The sequence below is a fragment of the Epargyreus clarus genome, unplaced genomic scaffold, assembly GCF_041222505.1.
Source record: "Epargyreus clarus isolate Ecla_fem2 unplaced genomic scaffold, WU_Ecla_fem_2.2 ptg000007l, whole genome shotgun sequence".
NCBI classification, from domain to species: Eukaryota; Metazoa; Arthropoda; class Insecta; order Lepidoptera; family Hesperiidae; genus Epargyreus; species Epargyreus clarus.
In genome coordinates this window covers 23,024,389-23,042,566 of record NW_027332215.1, presented here as the reverse complement: position 1 = coordinate 23,042,566, position 18,178 = coordinate 23,024,389, and the positions used below count along the sequence as shown (strand labels likewise).

The 18,178-nt window shown below is 33.8% G+C and overlaps 1 protein-coding gene across 2 annotated transcripts; it reads right to left on the bottom strand.

Annotated features, from left to right (window-relative positions):
• Positions 1–2,612: 2,612 nt before the first annotated feature.
• On the bottom strand, positions 2,613–15,607 carry Tango9 (transport and golgi organization 9). 2 transcript variants are annotated; one of them, XM_073075179.1, is made up of 9 exons: positions 15,429–15,606; positions 15,204–15,236; positions 14,803–14,950; positions 13,323–13,472; positions 12,821–12,968; positions 7,366–7,530; positions 6,929–7,093; positions 6,186–6,312; positions 2,613–4,927 (listed from the first exon to the last, which is right to left on the bottom strand). In XM_073075179.1, exons 3-9 carry the CDS (start codon positions 14,947–14,949, stop codon positions 4,717–4,719), a joined length of 1,113 nt encoding a protein of 370 aa, XP_072931280.1. In that variant the 5' UTR covers position 14,950; positions 15,204–15,236; positions 15,429–15,606; the 3' UTR covers positions 2,613–4,716. The 2 variants fall into 2 exon arrangements, with proteins under 2 accessions (XP_072931280.1, XP_072931281.1); XM_073075180.1 differs by lacking the exon at positions 15,204–15,236 and having other exon boundaries at positions 15,429–15,607.
• Positions 15,608–18,178: the final 2,571 nt, after the last annotated feature.

Genomic DNA, 18,178 nt, shown 5'->3' with positions numbered 1-18,178 from the left:
GAGAAGTTAAGACGAGTGAAGAGTTTGATCAGGAGGTACATGTACTATATCAACAAACTTATTCGTGCAATAAGAATTATCACCCTATTTTATTGACTTCAACCGAAGAGTTGACGAAACATGGGAATGTGTGTAACGGATAGTTCTCAAGGGTTGACCGGCCCTACCGATATTGCCACTAGATTAGTAAACATTTTGACCTTGTATTACGTTATTGTAAGCTGTTTGAAAAAATGAATTTAAGCAAATTAAGTGATACACTAAGCAAAGTATAAAGAGCGGACACGTATCTGACAAGTATTAAATATTTGAAAAAAAAATGTAACAAAACAAACAAAACAAAATTTGACTACATCGAAAATTGACTTCGGTCACAATCTGATACAAAGATAATTTATGGCATGACTACAAAGAATTAATGTAAAGGTAGGGGGTGTGATTTGTGAAGTTTACAAAAATATAAATAACTTGAAAATCATGCGAGTTTTGACTACATCAAGAATCGCCAATCTGATAGGACATTGTATGCACTGCACGAGGTTAATTACGATATACAGGGCAACTATAAATGCGCGTCAAATAAAAAAAATGTCGAGAACGCATTTGTAAATTACATTGCTGGTTTTGTATAAATCTTTCTCCAAAGCTTGCCATCTATAACAATGAATCATAATTGCATATGCTCGACATATAAATTGCCAGGCGGTTAGAATACTGCAGGAGATTGACAATGATACAACGAGATAGACAGATGTTTTATCTGAATTTAAACGGTGAAACAGGTGCTATTTCTATCTCCTTCATAACAGTCATTCACTAACGAAATACATTTAGAGTTGCTTTTACTTCAATTGCGTTGGTACTTAAGCTGTTTTGCTAATAGCTAAGGGGTGCTATCCAGGCATAGGATCAATACCGGCTGCTTCAGCGGGAATCGACTGGGAGAGCAGCATAGCGGCGGCGGTCACCGGTACACATCTCCTAGAAGACCCACGTGTCAACATTTAACTTTAAAAGTCTTAGGTTATACTCTTATGTTATACGTATTTGTAGTATAAAGTAGGTATACGTACTTACATTTATATTCCTATAAAATGTGTGCACCTTAGAATTTTGCATTGATAACAGATAGCACGGGAAGCTGGAAGTCTGGAATTATTAGAACTATATACCTACATACATTTCGTCGAAAAGCAAAATGTTCTGGAAACGTTTGGAAAATGGATCCCATTTAACCTTCATATAACCCCATAATAGTAAATTATGGTACAGTATGTCCCGGTAGGCTCTGTAATATTTATAAATGGCATTTAATAACAACAACCTACGGAGTTTGTGAAATTAAAATATATGTACTTATAAATTAACTAAACGCCTTAGATCAACCAACGCATCAGATCATTTCCAAGATGTCAATATATGATATTGTCATTCAAATTACATACATGTACGAAGTTACACTTCGAAACGACAGTCCAACGTAGGTAAAAATTGACTTAATAAATTGTATTACTTTGTTTGCTAGTTAGTTACTAAATTGTTTTTTTTTACAAATGAAGAATGATATTTTTAAGTGTGTAACTAGGTAGAGTCGGTAGAAACCGTAATTTTAATAAAAACTCGATCATTACGTTTTAGTTGGTTTCAGTCCCTTTCAAACAAAAACGGCCTTAACTTTTTTTCTTCAACTTTAAATAGTAAGTGTGGTACCTTATTGAAATCTATATTAACTGGACATATTTTTTTGTGCAACGTACACTTATAGTCCAGTACATTTTTTTTCACCGCGACGAGTCAAAGTTAAGGGAAAAATAGTAAAAAAATTAAAATCTAAAAATATCCCTATTTTTTTCATGGTTCCCTTACATCTTTTAACCGATTTATATTTCAACATGATAGACCAACTGTCTGATAGTATTTAACAGAAAAAATAAACACTGCATCACCAAATTTGTACACGCAGTTAACGAACGAAGATGAAGAGGGCTGAATTTCTCAAAAAATCTAAAACAGTTCATAGTGCAAAAACACTACTTTTACTAAGGTATTTTTTCCCCCAGAGTGGTCAGGTCCCCTACGTTCTCCCCAAGTTTGTCGTGATACTTACGGGACACCCTATATATTATTATGAAAAAGATAATGAGTTATCTCCCAAATTGAAATAGAATACTGACCATTGACTACTGACCATCATGGTAAATTGATATAAATATCGTAGAACGCTCAGCTAACAGACTTTAATTGAGCCGGGCGCAATGTTGTCTTCAATCACATATTTTGTCATACATCGCAGGGTCGGTAGTATTGTTAAGTGTGAATACGCGGCTTACACGTCATGTAGTGTTGCGTAGTTCGCGCTATAGTAGGTGAGGTCTATGTACATTACACATAGTAATGTACATTATGTACTTATGCAGTTTGTAAGCAAGCAGTATGTAAGTATGAAGATGAGATGTATTCGCGGCGCCAGCAGGTTGAGTAAGATAGACACAGTGGTCGCACATTCCAAAGCAAAATAATCATTGTAATTTCACTGTAACGCTTACAATTTATCTATAATTGTTAATGTATGTATAAATTGTAGGCGAGGTGAATTAAAAAAAAACACGACGTATCAGATATATTTCTTTATTAATCAACTCTTGTAGCACAAAATTGTTATAAAACTAGTCCCTTATAAATTATATTGTTTAATTCGTCACTATTTATACATATGAGAATCAGATAGAATATAATTTATACAAACTTCATTGACCAAACATTTACATATAGCACTTCCTCTCTATTGTAATCAGGACTACCTAAATACCATCTCACCGAAAGCACCTCAAAATACATTTCTATAATATACAAGAAAGTGCTAACATTTCAATAAATATTTTAAATTTTAATTTCAATATACTCCATCAACTATTAAATGTATTTATTATCATAACAGATCTTCCAAATAACTGCAGTATTCATTATGCACTTAAGTAAAAATTTTGAAGTATTAGAATAAATATAATACTTGAAACCTCTCGTGAATGGAGAACAACGAATTTATTGCGACAACTAATCCACCCCGCCTACGTATAAAATCGTAACTGCAAAATGACAACTTTACAGGAGAGCGTTTCAAAGTTTCGAATATGCTAAAATGCGAATAAAATATGCATTTCTTCAGGTACCTCTATTAAATTTGGTATATATTATGTTTTATTTTATACGCTTTATAACGTTACTTTGTGTCGAAAAAACAACTAAAATAAGAGAATTTATGCAATAAAAACGAAAAGGTACTTTTGTGGCTTACAATATTAACGCAGTAGGGGTCGTAATATCGTGCAATATTACTTAACGTACAATTTCATATTTTATTTAAGTGCATGACGTGACATTGAGCTGCGACAACTGCAAACCATATCTTAAATAACCCTAATCATTTCTTATAACCATTTCTCTTCCCATGTTTCAAATTACACTAACATGAATATTATTAGACACAATAATTATGTTTTATGACATAATGTAAATGTATATCTCAAAAATATGACCCCTTGTCGTATGAATAAACCTAGTAAAATCCCTACAATGTCACAAATAAGAACTATTTTTGTGGTTAATATCACAAAAAGCATTTATTTTTTATATTTTAAAAGTTATTTCCATGTTGTATGGATGTGTACGCCAGCAAACATATATAACATAGAGACAATGTTTCGCAAGGACATTAATTCGAATTACAGTCCACTTAAAGGCCACATTCTAAATTCTAATCAAATTATAATTGTTATGAATCACACAAAATGTATCAGCATCAAATCAAATGTATAACTTGTTTTTATATCACAACAAAACTAATTCCAAAATGAAATACCATATTCGATTGTTCCTCATGTTAAGAATGTGCGTTTAAGTTTTTGTCTTTGTTTTTCTTTGTGTTGAATGTTGAACTTTTTATTATATAAAATAAATAGAACACATACAAGAAACATATTGCAGACGTCTAAAAATAAAATAGGTTAGTAAAATGATAGTTCGATTTTCAAATATATTATAGGCGCTTATGTACCTAGGTATTTTATTTCAGAATAAACAATTGGTGTGATTAGATAGAAACAGGTCATAATATTTTAAAGATGTTATTGATAGTATTTGAGCGCGAGCAAAATTTAGCACATGGCCTTATAAAAATAAGATTACACATAACCTAGCATGCTAATACCAATATCACAATAAATAAGTTGATTATAAATATTCGCGTAACGCTCACATTTGGTCTCATGAGTATATCGTGTAATGTGACTATGCATGTTGTAGTCACCACAAATCCGAAATTGCATTGAAAGTTTGAATGTGCACAATTGTATTTACTCTTTGGACACTTTACTACATATAGAAACAAACTTAACTGAAGTTACTTTCTAGCTTTATTCCCTAAGTAAACTTCTAATGATCCACATTTTCAGGTTGTATATTAATAAAACAGATAGTATACAACTCTGTAAAATAAACTTCATTATAAGTGTAATTTTCATTGCTCGATTCGTTCCGATTAGCGAAGTCCATTTAGAGATTTGTTTTAGTACTTATCCTATTATCCTCACCATATTAGATGAAACGGAAGCGCATGCATTGGCGTAACAAGATACTTAAATCTAATACAATAATATTTTCGACTTATTAATTACGTATAATAACATGAGCTTCGGCATGTGTTCGCACAGCTTAGGTTTATTCGTCGGTGACGTCAGCATCGGCGTGCACGACGGGGTTCTGTTCTGGGTCCGCGGCCGCCTGGGTGTTGCGGCGTATGGGGCACCAGACCGGCACGATGCCGTTGTACTGGCACATGCCCAGGATGAGGATGGAGAAGCCGATCAGGTGCGGCCAGTGGAACGACTGCCAACGCACGCCCAGCGACACCATCCACACCACCAGTGTTCTGGAATTGCCGGGAATAACAAACTAACTTTAGTATTCTCATAGATTAGTAAAGATCACTCACTCCTAACAAGAAAATGTAACCAGTTTGACAATTGAAATTGTCACTGTCATCTATTTTCGTGTTTGAAAAATCATCACAGAACAGTCATCTATTTTAGAGCATTTACGAATGAAACGAACGTCCTTATGGGAAGTTGTCCTTTTAGGAATTGTCCTTTTGGGAAGTGGTCCTTTTAGGAATTGTCCTTTTGGGAAGTGGTATTTTTGGGAATTGTCGTTTTGGGAAGTAGACCTTTTGGGAAATGGTCGTTTTGGGAAGTAGTCCTTATGAGTCTAAAGGGATATTTCTCCGCAGTTTTTCTTCGTTTTCGTGTTTTTTTTGCACCTTAACTGCACATGTCGGCATTGTTCCGCGTAAATTACTCCATGACAGTCGGAGACCTAATGGGAAAACAGTCAGCCATTTTACGTATGTGTCAGCCATTTGTGGCTTCCTTCAAACAAGGCGGTGAGATATCTATACTATGACTATTCTATTCAACGTATATATTAAAAAAATCGGATCGTCGCCAACCGATTACTGTCCCACTGCTGGGCACGAGTCTCAGTCATGCTGAGAGCAGCATGATAAGGATTAGGCCATAGTCCACCGCACTGGGTATGTTGTGCGTATTGGTATGCTGAGAGAACTTGAGAATTGTTTTTTTTTCACCCTTAAGCAAGTGATAATATTACCAAAACTTTGAAAAATTAGAGGTGGAGAGATTTGAGATTTGAACCTCGGACACCTCCAAAATAAATCGGATAGGTCTACATAAATGCTTACATTATTTTTATGTAGCTTAGCTATGAACGAGGCAAATAATAATCTTTTCTAAACCTTAAAATGGGTAACTCGCAATTTGTGAGAATTTCTGTGTTACGAATTATGGAAAGGCAGACGGTCTAGATTATTAAATGAGCATCAGTCTGTTGACTATATTGAAGGTAGAAGGTATTTATAAATGGCTTAATAAGCCATTTATAAAAAACAAATGGCATAGATTTTATTCTACTTTAAAACAAATGATTATTCAATTCTTAATACGGGAAAAGCTTCGAAAAATCTTTGATCTCAAAATCAGAGACTAAATTCCTAACCGCTTGACTATGTACTGTTTTCATGGCGATATAATGTATTCGCCTTACATATCATAAATTATAACTGCCAACTGCTCAATAACCAGTGTAAATCATGTTTAATGAGTAAACCATACCTCACAGAGTCCAAGACCATTCTGGTGGTAGCTGACATCTCCTTAGTGACACTGATTCCAGCAAAATTGAAGAACGCGATCGATATTATCGTACCCAAGATAGACACGACCAAGGCTGAGTTGTTACCTGCAAATTAACAATTATATAGTTTATAATATACGCGCGATAAACGTGTCTGCAGGCTACACTCATGGTAAGTGTGGTAGGTGCCCTTATCCATTCAATTCAATACAACCGCACCAATTCAATCCATTACTGTCCCATTGCCAGACATGTCTCTCCGAAACAGATTTAGAAGAATTTAGGTTAGGTTACTCCACATTGTGTGTATTTTTTGGTGCACTTCAAACACTTTTAGGATTTTTTTGTATAAGGTAGTTTTATAATTTACCTTTAAAGCAAACGAATATAAGAGTCTAATGGGCAAATAACTTCGAAAACAATAGATTGTGAACTGGGATTCGAACCGCATACTCACAGAATTTCAAACCAATAAGATATCACTGTTATATCATTAGAGGATATACAGATGCCACTCACCAATTTAGAGACGGTCGTTACTTCAACTGAACTTTTACATCGGGCGGAAGTTAAAATTGGAAGATTGCACAGACTATTCACGGCACTATAGTACAGATAATAAGAAAAACCGCCACAGACTAAATAACCGCGTAACAGATAAATAAAAAAAACATAGTTCAGGTGTATTCACATTATCGGAAACAATCACTATGCACATTACCAATCTGCACGAATCCGTCGATGACGTCCTCGAGGACGCCCCTGGGGTTGTGGCCGAAGTGCGGCGGCGCGGGCACCCAGTAGAATATGAACAGCAGCACCGACAGCACCGAGAATCCGAACACACCCTCCCACCCCACCGCCTGCATCGGGGCTATGTTGAGACCTACAAATATTTTTATATATATATATATAATTCTCGTGTCACAATGTTAGTTACCGTACTCCTCCGAAACGGCTTTACCGATTTTCATCAAATGTTATATGCATATTCAGTAGGTTTGAGAATCGGCTACTATCTATTTTTCATACCCCTAAGTGATAAGGATAATGCACTTGTGAAATATTATATAATATAATATAAACTAAATAAATTGCGGACTCTTACTATAATCTACATAAACTAAATTTCAAATTCCAAAACCTCGCAATACATACTAGTGACGTATTTCTCCTCGTACACCATTTGGCAGGCCGTGATGACCTGCGCCAGGATGATGAGCAGGTCGCCCGTGATGAGGCTGTTCTTGCCCTTGGCCTCCTCGCCGGTGGGGTACGCGGCGTCGGTGCCGCCCACTATCAGCAGACCCACGATGATGAAAACTGAAAATTATTTACCATTTTTTTTTTATAATATGGGAATACCAAACGAATATGCGGTCCAGCTAGTAATAGCTTGTAAGTAATCAGCAACAGGTTGGAGTCCAATAATCTCTAAATGATGTCGGCAAGAAAGAAAACAGAGGAATAATTACAGTTTCAGTTACAATGTTGGAATGCATCACAATATTCTGGTTTAATTTTGAATAATTATAGTACAGGGAGTACTGTATATTAAATATATGTTCAGATAAAAATTAGAATGTAATGACTTAGAATTGAATTAGAATTTGTATGCTTTACACTAAATACTGATATCTGAAGGTAATTAACAATGTAAATATCTGTTCAGCTAGGCTAACGCTATTTAGCAGGATTGATTTTAAGACAAATTGTATTTATGACAATGATATGGTATAAGTTGTGGTGACATTGCCTTTTTTTTGTTATCAAGGGGGAAACCTTCAAAAGGTGTGGGACTCTTACCGCACTAAAACCCCCACGATGGCCGTCCTCGGCGCTGCGTAGAGGACTCCGGGATTTTCAACGGAACGCAACCGGAGTCCTCTTAGCGCTGTGAGCTTGACGCTCACCACACCGTCTGGTGTGCACGACGGTATGCGACCACACATACCGCCGTCCTTCCCGGGGTCGTTGGCCGTGCGGTTTGAGCTCCCACTCTAGCCGTCCGCAACCCCGGAAGCCCCTTTTAGTCGCCTCTTACGACAGGCAGAGGATACCGTAGCCCTATTCTGGTCCCGGAACTACAGGGACGTGGTGACATTGTCTAGTGCCTAAATAGCCTGTTACTGGCTATTCTGTTCGGGAGATAAGAAGAAGAAAGAAGGAGATAGATAATTTTGTTAAGTTATATTATTAAATAATTTCACCTAATACCTATATATACCTCAAATTTTTATAAACCTAGTAGTCCTGCACTAAATGTAAATAGTGATATCTAATATTACACTTGTGAATGTAAATTATGTGGATATTTAATAAATAGATGTATTAATCAAATAACTTTACAAAATACGTTATCAAAATGGTTATTAAACCAAAAATATCTATTAAGATATTTTTCAATCATTTTTACATAAATATTTTCGCATTATTATCGCAACGAACTACTCATACAAGAATGTAATGAATACATAAGGAAATTATTAACACAAATGTTGACTAAAAATGAGTAATAAATCATATACGAACCACGATGATGAAACGCAGATGTTTATAAAAATAAAATAGTGTATGGTATGACCCGTCGAACTTAGGTCTGCATGTGAATCATCACATTGGTATCGTATATACTTGCACTCGATTTTTATCCGTAAATAATTATATATTTACATAAACGTAATGATTCATTGAAGCGACTAAAGAACATACTCGTAATATCTACTGATAAATTGGGAACTAAGGATTACATACTTCATTTTTAAGTCTATTGTAATGAAATTGCGAATATTTTTATTTTTAAGTGGTCTTTTTAAGAATACTTTAGTTGTTAAATATATTTTTTTTTGTAGAGTGAAAATACCTCACAGTAAACCTTATATACCTAACCTAATATTTCTGTTTCTATTCGCAGAACAAATTAGTACAGCCGTTTGTTCTTTGTTGCCGTCGATATGTTGTCAAGCTACTCGTATATATAACCTTGTAGTTGCATCTGTTATGTTTGTCACCGTCGAGATCGGAGGTCGAGGCAGAAATTGAAACGTCATGTGGACTAGTATCTTATCGGCAGTTCACATACACGCGGACGTGTTATCATAACTGTTTGTGTTGAGTACGTTCGTATGTTTTGAACACTGTCGTTTGGGGAACACTAAACACACAACATTAACACTTGCATGTCGAATGCTACCCAAACAGTGCGGGTTCATTGTTCTTGAGCTGATTGTATAATTTTATATAAACAAATTCATTATAGGTGCTATATATTTAAGTTCAGTCATGACTAATGGGTTAATATTAAGTGATATGACGTATGTTTTTTATAGCCTTTATGGTCTAAGAGCCCGATATAACGACCTTCACCGAGCTGGTTAATGGATGAAACGTATTTTAAGTACAATTAAATATGTCGATAGTTATATTGCAAATGGGTTGTCTAAAAATTTCAGACCAGAATATGATTTTTTTACAATTATTTAATATTTTTTCCTTAAACATTTACACTGGTCTGGTTTATGGACAAATTAGATACCAATGAAAAAATAGTCAACCTGACGTTGCATGTTATATAGGCTTCATACTTCCGATTAGTATGTAATTTTTCTTTTAACGAAACCAGTGAAATGTTTAAGAAAACAAAAAATCATATTCTGGACTGAATTTTTTCAACCCAAATGGGTTGCAAATGCAATATACTTTTTGAAATATTTAAGTTGATATAAAAAAAAAAACGTTTCATCCATTAACTAGCTCGGTGAAGGTGTTCCTATACTGGGATCCTCTACTATTATGATCACTGCACTTGACGTATTGTTGCACAAGGGTATTTATGGAGGTCTAGAGCATAGTTGCTTGAGTGGATAGCTCCAAAGCTGTTACACGTCGTACGTGTTAGTTGACAACGCGTGTCGGAGACCAGCGGTTTAATGTGCTCTCATAAGCATCAAAGGATATAAATACTGTGTTACATAAATAAATAAATTAGGCATTTAATTTTCAACCCACTTGTATATTTCTTGTACTAGGATTCAAAACAGAAAAAAAAATATTTTTAGACAAGTTTTTTAGATGAGAATACCGTTTAACATATACCGAACAAAGCATTCAATAATATTACCATACAGGTATCTGTATATATCTGCCAAATTTTATAATATTGAAACTATTGATTTAAAGTTCAAAATAGACATATAAGATACTTACAAGTTAGAAGTACAATATTATGAATATCAGTATTATGTCGCCACTGCCACTGAACGAGTTACTGTTACTGAATTTCATTGTAAAATTAAATATTTAGAAAGCTCTTATAAAACGATGTTCGTGAAGTCTGGAAGACGGTCCGAAGTAGTATGTATCAGGGCATTGAATTATTAGGGTCACGGCGGAATTAATAAAACGAATCCAGACGTGTGAAATGATTGGTTAAATTATGCACTTCTCAATTCACTGCATCCCAATCATGCAATTGTGAGGAGTGCGAATTGGATGATTGGCCGGGATCATCCGGGGCGGCGTGCGAGCCTGGGAGCCGTTAGCGACAAACACCAATAATGTCTATTCAATTTTCCAATTTGTATGATGAAACGTAATTTGCATGTGCAGTAGCTGTTTGCCTGTTTTTTTTACATTAGATTAAAATAAAAAAACGAACATGCGGCCCACCTGATTGTACCTAAGTGGTCACTGCCGGTCTTGAATATCCGAAACCAACTGTATACAAGATACATAGAATGGAAGTTCTAGAAGATTGCAACTCCTTAGGACTAATATGATACCTCAAAAATCAGCCGGTATCCACTCCCTTCCAAAAAAAATACAAGAACTGCTTTACGCTAGAAATAGGTATGGCGGTGGTATCACCCCGTTTGGTTCTACCACCCTTCAATCTCATAATTCTCTCGCTTAGGTTTCACGTTACTAATGCGAAATGATTCACTAATAATGGATTAGTTAAAGCTACATGCAAATTAGTCTGCATTATCCATCTTCAATAAGATATGGATTTATAGGTACCTCCTTGATCTATACCTACTTGGTTATCACATCGTGTAGTGTGGTATCTACATAAAAATATATATTATGCTACCGTGTAGATATTACAACTAGCATACTGATAACGCACATGGCACTAAAACATTTGTTATGATCACGAGTTTCTTTCAAGATTTCGACGATATACCAATGTATGGCATGTACAAATATTGAATGATTAAAACTGTTATAATTTCGATGAATGAGTTACCAAAATCATCTTTATGGAGTTTCTTTGGACTTTTATGCATACACGATATATATTTAAAAGAAACAACATTTTTTGTGATACGATGGTAAGCGATGTCAGTTGTCTCAGACTTCTGCCGTTCGCCTAGAATATTGCCCGCCCAATACTGGACTTAGTGCTTCTCTTAGAATGAGAAGGGTGTAGGCCACCATGTTGGCCACCGAGGCCATGGCACCCGGTCGAGATTAATTGAAATACTATTAATATTATTAAAAATACGCACAGCTGTTTCGGTATAATCTTTTCCTTTACCATCGATGCAAATTAATTTCTGTTTCTGTATTTGTCTAATACACATAGGTAATTGTGCATGTGAAAAGAAATTGGCCAAGTGCAAATCGAACTCGCAAGCCATTTTGTACAACCAACATTTTATTTTTTTAATTTTTAATCAAAAAACGTCGAAATATAGAGGTTTCTTGTTTGGCGACCCCATTTATTTTCAACATACTTTTATTAGGTATTTTGTAGAAGATTCAAATGTCTATCTATTATGGTCTAGGAGATAGAGCTTTGTGATAGACAAACAGCGGTGGCTTAGTAATAGGGTTCCGTTTCTACCCCTTGGGTATGGAACCCTAGAAATACTTGGCTAGGACAGGAACTCTGAATTACCAGAATGCTAGGACAATCGTACCACCGCACTATAATTGTTTTTATACTTTTAAGAGACACAAATAAAATGAAGTAGTTTCGGAAATGTGTCTCTGTTACAGAGTAAAGCGACGCCGAACGTGATTAGACGCTGTACCTCGTTTTCAGTGGCGTAATAAGGTCGTTGAAGGCCCGGGGCGGAAAGTTGAATGGAGGCCCCCAGTGTAAGAAGTTTCCCTGCAATTCGGTGTCCTTTTTTTTCGTGTTTGGAGGCCCGCAGGCTAGGGGGCTCGGGGCGGACTCTTCCGGCGTCTCCCCCTTAAGCTTCTAGAGCTCGTATTCACTAATAAAAATGCTTCCATGATTCGGAAGGTACATAAATACGTCGGTTCCACATGTCATCATTGAATAGCTGTCTTTAATTCTAATTCTATTAATTTATAACTTATATATCGGATATATAATTTTTAATCGGAAGCTTTACCTATGGTTCGAAAAATATCCCACCGAGGTTATCCCGGAAAGAAAAATGCAGATTACTTTGACATTTACGTAACCCGGATTTTATTTCCTTAATCCGCACCGGAGGAGCTTGGTCAGCTCTGTTCATTTGTTTAACGTATTATGCAACAGCGACCCTAGCTAAGATTAGATCCTATTTACTATCCTAGTAAATTGCAAGTCTAGATGAATCATGTTTGATATAAATATTGGAAGGGAAATTCTACTTACATATTCCAGTCCATTCCCTTTTCATTATGTTCTTCTCTAAGAATGTCGTGGACAGCATGGCCACGAAAATGATGACAGATCCTCGGAACATTTGGAAACTACTCACATAGGTAAGTGTCAGGCCTATGTACATGATAGATGTGGCAATCTGGAAATAAAAGCAATAATAATAAGTAACATTTATAAAAAACTTATTTTTGTACTTTAATTGTATATTAAAACGAATGAAAAACAGAATCCAACAAAAACAATCATTTCTCAATAAAAAATTAATCAAGCAGTAGTGGATTTACCACTGCTGGCAATAAATTTATCTTGAACACCCTCCTATTTTTAATCAACTTTTATATCGACGACCTGTAACTATACAATTGAAACAATTGCATCATCTTATTAACCAAAGTACACAAATAGAAAAGATGATTAGGAGTTATGAAAATAAAATTACTTTCTGCAGCAAATAGTTTGTCTACATCTACAGGTTTATTAATCTATTACTTACCAAGTCGAACATTGCAGCTGGCATCAGTATGAATGGATTGAAGTCCTGGGTGCCCTGGACGAGAGCGTGGCCACCGCTGTTTCTTGTTTTGAAGTATATGATCTTGAATGTGAGGAGACAGAGTATCTCCCCGAGGAACATCGCTGATGACTGAGTACAACACAAAGTTAGGATACATAATCACATCAAATCAAATAAATCATAAAAAGTACTTAGTGAGAATCTCCTACTACTAAAATATTATTTGTTGGTATATATTTATAACAATAGTATGCACCACTCTCCCTCTGATATACGTGCAAGTAAATTTCAAAAATATACACTACCATGCATAGTACCAAACATAGTAATAATACCAACATATATTTTTCCTCAAAATCGAGCATCATCACAGTAAGTTGACTCTACGATACCTAATCACTGAGATACTATTAACTATAGTCAGTACAGTACATATCATATTATGTTATTATTTAAAAAAATGTAGATATTATGGGCTTAGTACTTGTACTAGTAGTGAGAGAAGTTTAAGTTTAGTAGATTTCACACATCTTGGACATTTGTATAGGTGTCCTCAACAATGTTGTCCTTCCCCTAACAGAAACTGATAATTATTTATAATACATACAAAACTTTAAAAAAATTGAGCTGGACGCCTGGGATTTAAACATTCATCTCAAAAAGAGGCCAATTAATTATTTCCCTGTTGGTATTATTGGATTTTTAATGTTAAAAACAAAGTTGTTTAAATAAATTGAACATTTTTTATTATGTTATGAAAAGTTTTAACGTGAGAAGCACTCAAGGCATTTAAAAGTGCATGGATGTTTTCTGTTTCCAGCATACAACTATTTTATATCAAACTATTCTCATTAATAAACAGCGTTGCAATAAATTCTGATTTTGTGGGACAATCTCATTTCCAGGCCATTTCTCCCTTGTTTTCGGGATTATTTTGAGGTTATTGTTTATAATACACAAACATATTTATTTTCAACATAGTTTTACATAAACAATCCAGAAGCTCTGTTATTCAACCTATTTAAAAAAATTCTCAGATAATATGTTATATATAAAATTCTCATGTCACAGTGTTAGTTACCATACTCCACCGAAACGGCTTTACCAATTTTTACCAAATTTTATATGCATATTCAGGTCTGAGAATGGGCTACTACCTATTTATAATTTATATGGCAACACAATGTTTGCCGAGTCAGCTAGTTTTTTTTATATAATTGTAATTCTTAGCATTTATCAAAGGGACTGGCAGAAGCTGAAATACATTTCAGTCTGTTTCTATAACTTCAAAAATATTTGATGATTTCTTTTGAAATTTTTACATGATGTTCATATTGTTATAATGTGTATTTATCCATGTTTGATCCCAAAGTCCCGACATGAATGGAAAATTTTAAGTATTTCATGAGAAAATTAAGGATATCAGATGGGTCCTTATATATAACCAGGTGCATATTACCTGCAAGAATGGATGTTCAAAATATGTCTCTTCTCCCGCAGAATTGGTGGATTTGATTTTGTCTGCCCATTTGGTGCTCAGGGTGTTGATGGAGCCAGTTATGACCATCACAAGAGCTAGAAACTTCTGGTACCCCGTCCACGCCATTCTGTATGCAAAAGTATAAAACTCATATATTATATTATCTCTTAAAAGTTATCACTAAGTACTCATTATCGCTTTTAATCTACAAGATTTTTATTATAAGGAATTCATCTTACTGTTAAACAATACATATAAACTTATAACACTCATATAAAAGTTTGAAATAAATCTGAAAAAACATTACGCAGTCACAATAACAATATCAATGATTATAATTTTAATTGAACGTTGAAAATAATTAATTAAATAGGTTTTACCTTTTATTTTGTTGTTTCCGTTTCTATTGTATACTGTGGAGTTAAAGAAAGAATTGTCACTTTACACAAGTACCACAATAAAATACGTGTAACAAAGAGAGTTATAAAAGTATAAAATTGTAACATAAAATAGTGCAGACGTAATATTAGAAGCGATAATAAATGAAGCAGAAATTGTATTAGCCGTTGACACGTTATCGAAGTAACCGGTCGTGGCTTACGTACAGTGTATTGTTTTGTAAACTTGCGCTGTACAACAGTAGCAAATTATCAAGTCACTTCGTCATTCAATGGCATTAAATTTGATAAAACAGAAACATCTGTTGTTTGTAATAAGCAAAAGTAAATTATATTTCAATATAATCTGTGACTTCCAGCTGTTTATGTATTTCCGTTGATATGTAATTCAAATCTATGGTGCCATGTTGTCTGTGGTACACTGTAATACCATCATACTTTTATTTATTACTTTATCAAGGGTTAAATTATAATTTCTTATTCTTCTTACACGATACATAATGTAACGTAACTTATCATTTATTATTCATCTTTATGAACTTCTTTATGAACTGTTATGAATTTATGAACATCTTTATGAACATAACTTATCATTTATTATTCATCATTTATTATTCATCTTTATGTTGTATTTTTTTTATAATTTCAATAACACTATTTGTTAATTCAAGTCATTATTTAAAAATACTACCTTTTACCTACGTAAAAAACACAATATTTTAATATTATATGTAATTAAGACACCTTTTTGTCGTAAAAGTTCTCTTCCATAAAATCTCGTTTTACGCACAATAATTCGATACTAATACTGATACTGACTTTAGAACGAAGCGGGTGAGTTAGCCGTTTACAGCATGTTGCAAGATGAAAACTGTTGGTAAATAGACATATTTTCGCCCATTCTTATTTCTTATTGTCTCGTTTTTGTGTCATTTGACTTCGTTACTTGTATCCGATATTCTCTCAAATTGAGTGTAACTAGAAAACGATTACTATTTTACTTTAGGTTATGGGCCCAGACCCATTTTTAGTTATTGCTGTTTAAATAGTAGTTCCGGTAGTTCAGTAAAGCTAGTTCCACGAGTGATTTTTCGATTTTTAGGTCGGCCGTTACATTACAAAATTTTCATTTTGATTCGAAGTAATATGGCCGTGTCTAACGTTTATATAGAAAAATTAAAGGGAAGAGAAAAACAATTTCTGCAACGCGTTAAAATAAATTTACCATGTTTCCCTTTTTATGATGTTACCCCAACAGATTGAATTAGTAAATATATATGTATAACTCAATTTGCCTAAATTAGTGCACTAATTCGATTCCTTGTAACCCTAAAAGCTATAGACAATTTTTAGAAATGGAACCATAGAGTAAGCAATCAGTACAAAAAGTATTTTTATACGTAGTTGCTAGATGATCTAAGAAAAAATATTTATGACACTCTTCCTCTTATTATGTTATAAAAACTTATTAAAAATTATATTATTAATAATATTAGTTAATATTTATTGTTATTAAGTTAGGAGGGAAACAAAAATAAATGAATTTTCCTAATGTATACGTTTAAGTTATAAAAGTGTTTTCGTTAATGTGAGGCCATGAAACTAGGTATTACTTATTATTCAATTTCTTTTTCACTTGATATTATCTAAATTAATTATCAGACTACGACTGAGACAACTTTAACATGAAATGTATACTACTACTATGTACTATGTATTATTAGTATATTAATGTGGTATACTCATATTATAATAAAGACGATTGTTTACAGTTTTTCTATGAATTTGTTTTCAATAAATTTATTCTGAAAATTTAAAATATCTACTATTAGTTTTTATGTGAGTATTCTATCATCATCAGACCACAGAATATGCATATATGCAGTTATATTCTGTGAGTATGATGATGATACTATGCCAAAAATAGACGTCAAAACTTCAGACTTCAGGATTGCTGTCAACTTGTCAAGTGACAAGTATATTTTTTTTATTTCAGGCATGAGGTTGAAAACCTCAGCCCTCAAGTTATTAAAGGTCTAGGAAGTTCAGAAATAAGAAATTCAGGCAAAAGATAATTTCTTCACTTTTCTCTTTGTAGGCTAACTTCAAAAGTTGTTTTGTGCGCGCAACTTTTGTTGAAAACTTGTTGAGAAAAATTGAGTAGGTACATACCTAATTAATTTAAAAATACCTATTCTTGGGGATATTTCAAATTACCCCTTACTTAGTCTACAAGTGTATAAAATGTGTGAGAAGTAAACAAAAACCAAAGGTGGATTTATTACGTTATTTATTGCAACTTGCACATAATAAAAACACAGATCAAAATATATTATAGGTGGTTCATGGATGTATATATTTATTAATAATTTAATTTAATTCAAAGATCATAATTCTCAGCCTATCGCAGTACGTGATATAATTTTACTACCTTCGTTAGCGCATAATCTGTAGTATTTAGAAACAATTAAAAAGTAGGTAGGTACAGTTAAACAAACTTGATTTTTAAGACAAAATATTTTTTTTAACATCGTTTTGTTGTCCATACGATTAGCGTTTAAATGGGATAAGTGTTTGGTCTTTGTAAAACTTCTAATTCGCTAAATTAAAACAGATCTTCCCACTTCGGTAACTAAATGTAATGTACCTAAATTATTGCTACTTTGAAATAGTTGGAGAAAATGAAAAATAAACCTTAATTTGTCCATAAAATTAATGTTAATTTACACCATTAAAGCTCCGTCACCAATGACTGGACTGTATGGGTGTACCTACCTATCTACCAAACAAATATCAATGTAAGTACGAGTAGTACGAACATTGTTAGTAATATACCTTAATAAACAACAGTACTAATTGATTGCAAAAGTCCTTTGAGGGTGGACGCGGATTAATTATCAAAATGCACGAGGGTGAAATTTGCTTTGAAGGTATTACGTGCTCCCTAATGTGTATTG

Excerpts from the sequence above, each read along its gene's own strand:
- Tango9 (XM_073075180.1), bottom strand. The coding sequence starts at position 14,949 with ATGGCGTGGACGGGGTACCAGAAGTTTCTAGCTCTTGTGATGGTCATA. Across the intron at positions 12,969-13,322 it reads CAGCTGCAATGTTCGACTTG|ATTGCCACATCTATCATGTA; the intron begins GTAAGTAATAGA and ends TTTTATTTCCAG. Across the intron at positions 7,531-12,820 it reads AAGGGAATGGACTGGAATAT|TTTTCATCATCGTGGGTCTG; the intron begins GTAAGTAGAATT and ends AATAATTTTCAG.